Genomic DNA, 10560 nt, shown 5'->3' on the forward strand with positions numbered 1-10560 from the left:
ATTATTACTGTAATTTGAAAAATAAAAATGATTTCCCAACACTTTCAATAGTAATTTTTTAACTCCTAAATTTAGAGAAATGCGCACGATAATATTATAACACTTAAATCCATCGATAACCAGCGACAAACAAACATATGCGTTACAGAATTGAGCTTTATATATTAGATATATATATATATATATATATATATATATATATATATATATATATATATATATATATATATATTTATATATATATATATATATATATATATATATATATATGTGTGTGTATATATATGTGTATTTCGGGAGGGGGTGACACCATAACATGCCTTACGGGGTGTCACCCGACCTAGCGACGTAACCGCATTAAATACAGATTTAAAAAAAAAAATTAGAATGTAGGCTATTTTATGGATGCTTAATTATCAATAAATCACTTTTTTTTAGTATTAGACAAACCAATATAAGCATTCCACTTTTCTTAGTTAATGGGTTATAACTTATACATTAGAAAAATATGAATGTTTTCATCCAAATACAAATTTTGATACAACTTTTTTTTAAAAATCTGCGCTACGTTTGTGGCTTAGAATGACGGACATGTATCTTTTCCATAACAAGGAACCTGGTAAAATGTCGATGATTTTTTAATTTTTTTTATCTGCACTCTTTATTGAATTGAAATGACGAAATAGTATCTTTCCCATAACAAGAAATCTGGTAAAATGTCTCTGATTCTTCTAAACTTTTACAAATCTGCGCTATCTTTGTGATTTAGAACAGGGGTCTCTAAACTTTTCAGTCCGAGGGCCGCAATAAATATCAAATTTCAGTTCGGGGGCCAGTTTCTTCCAGGCATGTCTTTGATTTTTCTGGGCTAAGTTCCTCAGCCATCACCAACAAACGATTTTTCCTTGGACAAAAAGATCTCCGCGGGCCGGATGAGAGGACTTCGAGGGCCGCATCCGGCCCGCGGGCCGTAGTTTGGAGACCCCTGATTTAGAATAACGAACATGTATCTTTCCCATAACAAGGAACCTGGTAAAATGTCTCTGATTCTAATCGTAATGGCTCTTCCTGTTGGACAGGCACGTGTTTGGCCCACTTGCTTGCCAGCGAGTTGAACACCAGGTTGACGTTGTACCTTGTTTTAACGCTACACTCAACATACATGGCCCCAAAGGTCTGGGCCAGGGAGGAGGCCGTCTCGTGGTCTATGACTCGGCTCTCGGCCAGGTCAACCTTGTTGCCGACCAGTACAATGTCAACATTTTCTCCAGCATGTTCGTGGACCTGTTGCAACCAATATTGGACGGTGTCGAAGCTGGACTTGCTGGTCAGGTCAAAAACTATAATAATACCGGCAAAGTTTCTGAGAGAACTCGTTATTCGTGGTCGAAAACGCTTATTGCTATCTGTATCTAAAATCTGTAGCATGACCTTTACCCCCGAGACGTCAACTGTCTTGTTTCTGGAAAGGAAAAAATATTTTAGCGATCACTAATTTTATTAAAAAAGCAAGTTTGGTTTATTTTTAGTGCATTTAAAAGCTTATTATAAATATTGTATGTCTGTTTTACTTTCTACTTTTTACTTTCTCGTATATACGAAGTATACAGAAAGTCTTGTAATCGCACAAAAGAAAACCGAGATTTTTGCAAATCTCGACGTTTTACACCTCCCAGAGGCGAAAAAAAAACATAGTTTTGCAATCTTGTCCGTATGTCTGTGTGTGTGTATGTGTGTGTGTGTGTCTGTAAACACTATAACATGCGTACCGTTATAGATAGGTTGATGAAATTTTATGTATAAGTATTATATCAAAATCGTAGATCAGTATCAACTTTTGAGCGATTTCCGATAACCAGAAGTGGAACTTTTTCTACTTTGAATTTTTCAAAAGTCTATAACTTGAATACTATTTCAGATAGATAATGAAATTTCACACGATCTAATTCTCTGCCTTCCGGAAGTAGTAATTTTCGCTATTTCCAATTCCTTGAAAAACACATGTGAATTTATAAAGTACTAATAATATTCCGCACTATTATACACAGTTGCTTTGCGTTCACTGGTTGAAAATAGAGGTACAAAATTTGCTACAACCCACAAACGTACTAAAAAAAAAAGAAGATATAGTGAACAAAATAAAAGATTATTAAAAATTATTAGTCTAAAATTGTCTAAAGTTTTAAGGGGGTGGCATGCCAAATATCTAAAGGTTACCTGAATTCTATGTATAAAATTCGAGGATCGATGTCAAAGGAGTCATACAAATAGCGCAACATTAAACACGTCTTCCCTACGCGACTGTCCCCCAAAATGGTCACCTTCATTCTGTTTTTTGGAAAGCGCTCCATAGCATTCTGCAATGAAAAAAAAATGTATAAACACGTTAATAGCTCCAGTTTTCTTTTTGATTTCATTAATTTAATAATACGAATGTCTTCCTTTACTGACAAAATTGATCAATATTTAAAACAAAACTTACCATTCTGTCTTACAGCCAGTAAACGTCAGTTCGCATCAACAATAGAAAGTAAACAATTTCACTGGCCTACGGGGTATGTAATCCATCTGTGTTATCACGTGGTCATGATAAGACTAATCTTCCAAACATCCAATCAAGATGTGAACACTGATAATTTGTCTTCATAGACAATTAGCGAGAGTTATGTTCCGGGTTGGTTATAAATTACAATGTTCTATGTACTGTCACCTGCTTTTAGTACGCTATAGGCAATCTTGTTTACCTGGTGGTGCTTTGGCCTGAATATTTATCTGATGATGTGGAAACGTTCTCTGTCTCCATATATATATTTCATAGTCTGATTCAGTCGTCTGTGTGATTACATAGCTCGATAGATAGATATATATATGTTCCTAATATCTATATAAATCCAATGTTGTTTTTATTACGTCCTTAAAGAGTGGGATGGTGGGACTATGGTCGTACTATTTGGAATGCAGTATTCTTTGCAACCCCACCCCACCTTCAAGAGATGAGCCCGCAACAAACACTGACAAGATAATCATCACATCTAAAAGTGTGATATAATATCCTTATGACACGTTAATAGCCACTTTTACTAATAGAACCACCCCTTGCATATTATGATAACCACCAAAGAGTGATTCGACTAATGAACTGAGCAAATATCTGAGGTTGACTCCAATCGTTAATGTTAAGCTCTGGTACAATTTTCTTTGTGATAACATACAAATATTCTGAAGATAAAATTGAATGTAGACCTCAGACCTATCTCCTAGAATATTGATTTGAGACAGCCCACCGACTTATTTCATAAACGTCATAAAAATATATCATCATTACAATTTTAAAAACATAAAATTTTACACTAGATAAAATAATGTAAAAATAAGGCCTTATTATAAGATATTATTTTAGAGTGCTGGATATGCTAACTCTGAAGATGAAGGGGTTTAATTGACATGGGTCATATTAAATAGAAGTCTTTTTGTCTGGAGTTCTGATGACTGGCGACCTCTTGTCTGTAAATAATTTAACGAGAGCTTAGTTGTCGTGAGTCGTATTCACGTGAGTCTATATTTGTAGTTTCTTTGACACTATTATTGACATGATGCATGAGGTTGTTTTTGTGGTGCGCGGACCTTTAACCACAAGTGCTTTTACAACTCCAAAATCAAACAACTGCTGCCTTGTAGTTTGTTCTTGGTTGGACAAAGGCTATGGATGCAAATCCAAATTCAGCAGGCTGAAATCGGAGTCAATGGCCTCGTAGGGGATCCCTTCCAGAACTAAAATTAAGAACGAAGAAGAAGAAGAACTACTTCCGCTCAACGACAATTACTCAAAATTAGAAAGAAGGCAGAAAAGTGGATCTTTTACTTATATGTGAAATTTCGATCATTTATCTGAAACAGTACTCAAGTTATAGACTTTCAAAAAATTGAAAGTAGAATAAGTTCCACATCCGTTTACCGGAAATCGCTGAAAAGTTGATACAGAACTACAAATTTGATATAATACTTATATCAGATATATAATCAACGTAGCTGTAACGGTGCTTCTGTTTTATGATTTCTGCTCACGTTTATGTTTAGATTATTTTCTGCGTTATTACTAGCGTAAGGGATCCAACTAGAAAAAATAAACATTTTGAATTATCACACATTTGATTCTCACATACAATTTAAAACTGAATTAGAATAAACTTGTGACACATTGATTGGATAAGCTAACAGACTATTTTCAACTAGTTTTCAACTACAACAGTCGTTACTTCTCAAAGTCTAAAAATTAAGTCCCTTACATGGACAGAATCAATCCATGCTACAGAAAGTCTTACAAAATAAACGTGTCCAATAGTAATAATCAGAAAAGTATACACTACATGTAACACATATGGTTACCAGCCAAGGGGGGAAGAATGAAGTTTTAATTCATTGGGTTGCGGCCCCTGTGGGACCGCAACTGAACTGTTGATGTAGTTTTTTTTCATGCGATGTTACCTGTGTCCCATGTCATGTGACATGGGACTGTGGGTAGTTTCGTGCCTAGCCGTGTCAGTCACACGCAAGGCTGCTGTCTGTGGACACGGTGACCAAGATGTAGACCTAATGAAGGTAGTGTAGTTATATAAATTATGTTTATTGTTAAAATACTTATTTGTGTATTCCTGCTAGTGCTGCATGTGCACACTAGTTAGGTTGTGTATTTATATAAGTATTTATTTGTAGTACTACTTATTGGTACTTGTTGGCAGTACTGTGTACTGGCCGAAACATATTTTATTGTACCCGTGTATATTGTAGCCTACATGTGGTGTTGTCATAAATGTAACTTTTTCTTTACATTTATTTTAGGGCTACAGTTTCTTTGTTTGTCTTTCTGACGTTTTTTCTCTCTGTTTTGAAATCGTGGTACTACTGTGTTATGCATCGCCGTCATGGCTCGATGCAGTGAATAAAGCAAGTACTTGACAACAACTGTCGGTGTCAGTGTGTTCTAAACTTCAGGGTCAGCCCGTCTTAACCACAACACCTCAGTGGGTAAAAGCATCCCCACTGAGTGAGGGTTACATACACATACACAAAACAGAACTAAACATAATGTTACGTTCCGATTAGTTTCTGACAAACAACAACACTTCGTGACCACGTTCACAACTTTTATTCTGTCTCAAATATATACAATGAGCCGGCCCGCGGCATATTATACGCCGCTATTTAGTTGTTGTTTTTTCTACTTTTAAGTAATTCATAATTTGTGAATTCAACAGTATCAACGCTGCCACTGAAAATATTTCTTTAAAGCACTATAAGTAGCTCGTTAAGGACGATAACCCCCCTCCTTCCCCCCTCCGTTAAAGTAAACTCAACTTAGTTACCCCCCCCCCTACGTTTAAAATCGTTTCAAACTAAATTATCTGCCCCTAATAGTCGTCACTAAACCCGGCTCTGCTTGTAAACATTTAGAGTGAACCACAGCTCACCAGACCATGTAGGGGAGGGGGGGGGGGGTAGGGAGCGCGCTTACAGCTTGTTTTCTAGCGTCTCCCAGAAGATAATTATATATATAGATCCTCCGTGGCCCTCGCCATAACCGCTATCAACTAACTTCTGACAATCATTCACTCCAGCTTTTATAGCGCATTCGACCTTGGGTAAACAATACATAAACACACCGGGTTAACAATACTCTAGGGTAAACTCAACTCACACACGCACTCTACCCTAATTCTAGATTACTCTAGCCTATTTCTATGTAACCTACCATTGACCCGTAACACATAGTTAAAACATATATATCAGCATTATAATACCGGACTACTTTGTAATCAGATAAAACTGTCCTCTACCAGGAGCCAAATGCTACATTGGCGTTTAGCGTGAACTAGCAAAATAATATTAATAATAATAACAATAAAACCAAAGAGATAGATGCACACTCCAGTCACTCAATAATAAATGTATAATTTTCCTTCAAATTACGACTTTAATGCCTTCTGTTTTATCTGCGCTATCTTTGAGGCTTAGATTGACGAACATGTATCTTTCCCATAACAAGGAACCTGGTAAGATTGTTCTGATTCTAAGCGTACCAGTACCAGCTCTTCCTGCTGGACAGGCACGCGATTTGCCAACTTGCTGGCCAGCGATGTGAACACCAGGTCGACGTTGGCCCCTGTTTTAGCGCTACACTCAACATACATGGCCCCGATAGTCTGGGCCAGGGAGGAGGCCGTCTCGTGGTCTATGACTCGGCTCTCGGCCAGGTCAACCTTGTTGCCGACCAGTATAATGTCAACATCTTCTCCAGCATGTTCGTGAACCTGGTTCAACCAACTTTGAATGTTGTCGAAGCTGGACTTTCTGGTCAGGTCAAAAACCATAACAATACCGACAGCGCTTCTGTAATAATGCGTTCCCATAGCTTGGAAGCGTTCTTGGCCGTGCGTATCCCATAGTTGTAGCTTGACCTTTACCCCTGAGACCTCCACTATCTTTGAGCTGAAAGATACAAAATTATAACGTCTAGAATTCGGTCATATTTGAGCAAATGACCTGTAAAAAAATTGAAACGATTACCTAAAATCCACCACAAGGGTTGTTTTAAAAGTACTGTCAAAAGCAACTCTGTCATGGGTGTAGTTTAACAGTAAAGTTGTCTTCCCAACACCCGAGTCACCCACAACAATCACTTTCATAGAGTTGCTGGAATAGCGTCTCTTCTCAGTCTGGAATGCAGAGTAGTAGAATTTTCTTTTTTTTCAAATAAACAGCTGATTGTTTTATAATACTCCATATTTGTCTATAGGTGACAAAAAAATGAGATGTGTTTATTTCAAAAAAGAAATTTACTATTCTGTTTTGTATTGTTGTAAAACACGTTGGTAGCTTATTTAATAGCTCTTGATTTCTCTATGAGCTTATTGCATTATTAAAATACGTATATATTTTCTCATTGCTGATAAAAGATTGAGCTGTATCTATTTTAAAATAAAACTTACCATTCTGTCTTTTAGTGTGTAGACGCTAGTTCGTATCCAGCAATAGAGAGCAAATAATTTCACCAAGCTCTCGTGATAAGTCAGCCATAGGTCATGTGGTCATGACACTAATCTTTTAAACATCTGATCGAGATGTTTGGTCAATACAGATAGTTTGTTTCCACGTGACAAATACAGGGCGTTTTATAACGGGCTCGTTATACATAATATATTTTAACTAGCTGCGTACCTGTGCTTCGTCACAGTGAATCGTTTTTTAATGTACTAACTTGGAAACAGAGAGAACTTTATTCTGTACCTAAATACGAATTTTACATCTCTACAAAAAGTGCAGATTCTCTCATGTAACCAGATTATATTAAAAATATATTCAAACGTGTAAGCAAACTCGAGTTTTAGTAGTTTATAGATAGATATTTAGGTAATGACAGCAAAAGTAAACAGCGGAGACTTAAACAAACTCGTTACAAGTGGCATATTTTACTTTTCGATTTAAAAAATTTCAACTAAGTACAAAATGTTTCCGTTTTGTAAAAATAGTTTTAATATATTGTTTGTTTTTCTAATTTTTCAAGAGGTCAAGGATGGTTGGATGCGCTCATTAAGTTTCTTTACTGTTAGTTACTAGACTACCCGTTATTCTTGAATAACCGTGTGTTTCGGGGTGTCATCCATAAATGACGTCATGTTTGTTTGACGATTTTTACCTTCACTTCCCACTGTCACATATCTTCACAAAAAAGCCACAAAAAATTAGCTTTTAACTATTAACGTCTGTACTCTTGCGGTAAGGTCGTAATACAATCTACAAGAGTAACGTGACTTTTGTTTTTACTCCAATTACATTTGCTAATGATTTAAAAGATGTGGAAGTTGCTGTGATTACAATATTTATAAACTTTTGCTGGTTACTTAACCGCCATATACGAGATGGTTAATATTATTTGGCTTGGTCAGCGTGTTCAGGGTCACGTGTTATCATAGGCTATTGTATTTCGATTGATTAGCCATCTATTTGTCAATAAGATGCTAAAAATAGACATGTCTTACTCGTACACCGTATCCAGAATTCCAATGTTTTTTTTTTTTATTTTTGATTAGTCAATAATGAAGGAGGAGGGTTGACTTGACTACTGAATTCAATATTTACATTGTTTATAATTTCTATAACACCGTGTAGTTGGATTAGATTATTTTTAATGTTGCACTGTATAATCTTGATTAAGTCGTAGTTGAAATTAATTGTTTGGAATCCGCAGAGGGAAAAGCAGGAAGATCTAAAATTTCCAAACGACATCATGACAAGAGAGATTGGGGAGGTTGAGTTGTTGACACCAGAGCTGTTAAAACAAATCAAGTTTATTGACAAAGTTTCTAAGTCTATGCTTCCTAAGGAGCCAAAGCCATAAAAGAAGAAAATCAGTAATTAAAAAGATAGATCGTAGGTGTAGTAAACAAAATTGGTCCATCTTTTGGTCGTGTCTTTCGATTAATCATGAAAATTGTTTATTGCAGTTTACGTTAGGCTGAATAACGACTGACCCACCACTCACAATGCTAAACACATTTTACACATATCCTTTACAACTGATAAACACGGATTTCAACTTTCAGTAAAGAGACAATGAATACAGAATTTTTTTAAAAATTTAATATATTTGATGGATGCTCGCGCAACGATTTAGATGATTTCAAGTACAAACAAGTGAATACAAGTCTTCCACATATCTCGGTGTGAATTATTTATATTTTGATAATTATAAATCATTAATGTCCCGGTTTTTACACAATTTTGACTTTGATGTGTTTTGACGGCGCCATCTTTGTAACTTAGATTAACAAACATGTATCTTTCCCATAACAAGGAACCTGGTAAAATGTCTCTGATTCTAAACGTACCGGCTCCTCCTGTTGGACAGGCACGCGATTGGCCAACTTGCTGGCCAGCGATGTGAACACCAGGTTGACGTTGGCCCCTGTTTTAACGCTACACTCGACATACATGGCCCCAATGGTCTGGGCCAGGGAGGAGGCCGTCTCGTGGTCTATGGCTCGGCTCTCGGCCAGGTCCAGCTTGGTGCCGACCAGTACAATGTCAACATTTTCTCCAGCATGTTCGTGGACCTGTTGCAACCAATATTGGATGTTGTCGAAGCTGAACTTGCTGGTCAGGTCAAAAGCCATAACAATACCAGCTACGTCTCTATAATTACTCTTTGTTATCGCGGTGAAGAGCTCCCAGCCTAAGCGCTCTTGGCCAACCGTATCCCAAATCTGAAGTGTCACCTTTACCCCGAAGACGTCAACTGTCCTATTTCTGGAAAAAAATATTTTAGCGATTAATACTTTTACTAAAAAAAGCCAGTTTGGTTTATTTTCAGTGTAATTAAACGCTTAAAGCTTTTATTTCTGCTTTATTTTCCACCTTTTTTTTAATACTGCGTTTTTAATGAGGTCGTCACGACAACGATCAGTAGCTTTCAATCTTTTGAAGATAATTACCTGCCCTTTCTTAACGCCCATGTCAAATCAACAAGTTAATCGAGGGATCGCTACAACTTAATTTTTCTCCCAATCTTTTAGAAGTTATTTTATTAATGTCTTATATAACATTGAATTGAATTAAAAAAAAATGAAATAGTATGGCGTTCACACCGAAGACGTATTTATCTGGAATGTTTAAATTAGACCTGTGCATTACAAATGGCTCAAAATAGAGGCACAAAATATGCTACTAGCCACAGCTGAACAAAAAAAGCAGATATTGTGAGCGAAATATCATATATGTAAAGGTTACCCGAATTCTACGTAGAATTTTCGATAATAGAGGTCAAATTGGTCAAACAAATAGCGATTCATTAAACATGTCTTCCCTACGCCATAGTCCCCCAACATGATCACTTTCATTCTATTGTTTGGACAGCCCATCATCTGATTCTGCAATATAGAAATTTAAAAACACGTTGATAGTTCCAGTTTTACTTTTGAGCTTATTTTTTTAATAGTACGAATAATTTCTTTTACTGACAAAATGGATCTGTATCTATTTTTAAAATAAAAATAAAAACTTACCATTCTGTCTTATAGCCAGTAAATTTTAGTTCTCATCAATAATAGAACTTCACAAGCCAACGGGTTAAATCATCCACCTGTGTTATCATGTGTGGTTATGATAACACTAATCTTTCAAACATCCAATAGAGATGTGGAGTGAATGTTGATAGTTTGTTTTCATAGACTATCAGCGGGAGTTTTGTTCCGGGTTGGTTATACACCACTAAATTCATTGTATTGTCATCTGTTTTTGGCCACGCTACAGTCAATCTTTTTTATCTGGGGGGGGGGGAGCGTCCGTAATTTTGTGATGGTTTGTGGTGAGGGGGAGTTAGGGCAGGGGTTCAGATGGTACGACATCACACTTTTGCATTATAAAAAAAGCATTGTTAGAAAACAATTGTTGGTCGATGGAGATCAGACAAGAATTTGGAAAGATTTCAATTAAGATTGCAATTTTTAAGGGGTATCGTAGACTGAGGTGTGACGTCATTTTAGGGGGTGGTTTTTCGTAATGGTG

The 10560-nt window shown here is 36.4% G+C and overlaps 2 protein-coding genes across 2 annotated transcripts; both read right to left on the minus strand.

The window, feature by feature from the left end:
• Positions 1 to 252: 252 nt before the first annotated feature.
• LOC131935951 (ras-related protein Rab-26) lies at positions 253 to 2674 on the minus strand. The gene is made up of 3 exons (XM_059292708.1): positions 2483 to 2674; positions 2218 to 2357; positions 253 to 1462 (listed from the first exon to the last, which is right to left on the minus strand). The coding sequence occupies exons 1-3, from the start codon at positions 2483 to 2485 to the stop codon at positions 991 to 993; spliced, it is 615 nt and encodes a 204-aa protein (XP_059148691.1). The 5' UTR covers positions 2486 to 2674; the 3' UTR covers positions 253 to 990.
• Positions 2675 to 5371: 2697 nt separating this feature from the next.
• On the minus strand, positions 5372 to 10193 carry LOC131935918 (uncharacterized). Its single transcript, XM_059292662.1, has 6 exons — positions 10059 to 10193; positions 9784 to 9923; positions 8826 to 9303; positions 6987 to 7073; positions 6565 to 6713; positions 5372 to 6486 (listed from the first exon to the last, which is right to left on the minus strand). The coding sequence occupies exons 1-6, from the start codon at positions 10059 to 10061 to the stop codon at positions 6009 to 6011; spliced, it is 1335 nt and encodes a 444-aa protein (XP_059148645.1). The 5' UTR covers positions 10062 to 10193; the 3' UTR covers positions 5372 to 6008.
• Positions 10194 to 10560: the final 367 nt, after the last annotated feature.

Source organism: Physella acuta, unplaced genomic scaffold, assembly GCF_028476545.2.
Source record: "Physella acuta isolate Inbredline_101_S28 unplaced genomic scaffold, ASM2847654v3 ptg000164l, whole genome shotgun sequence".
NCBI lineage: Eukaryota > Metazoa > Mollusca > Gastropoda > Physidae > Physella > Physella acuta.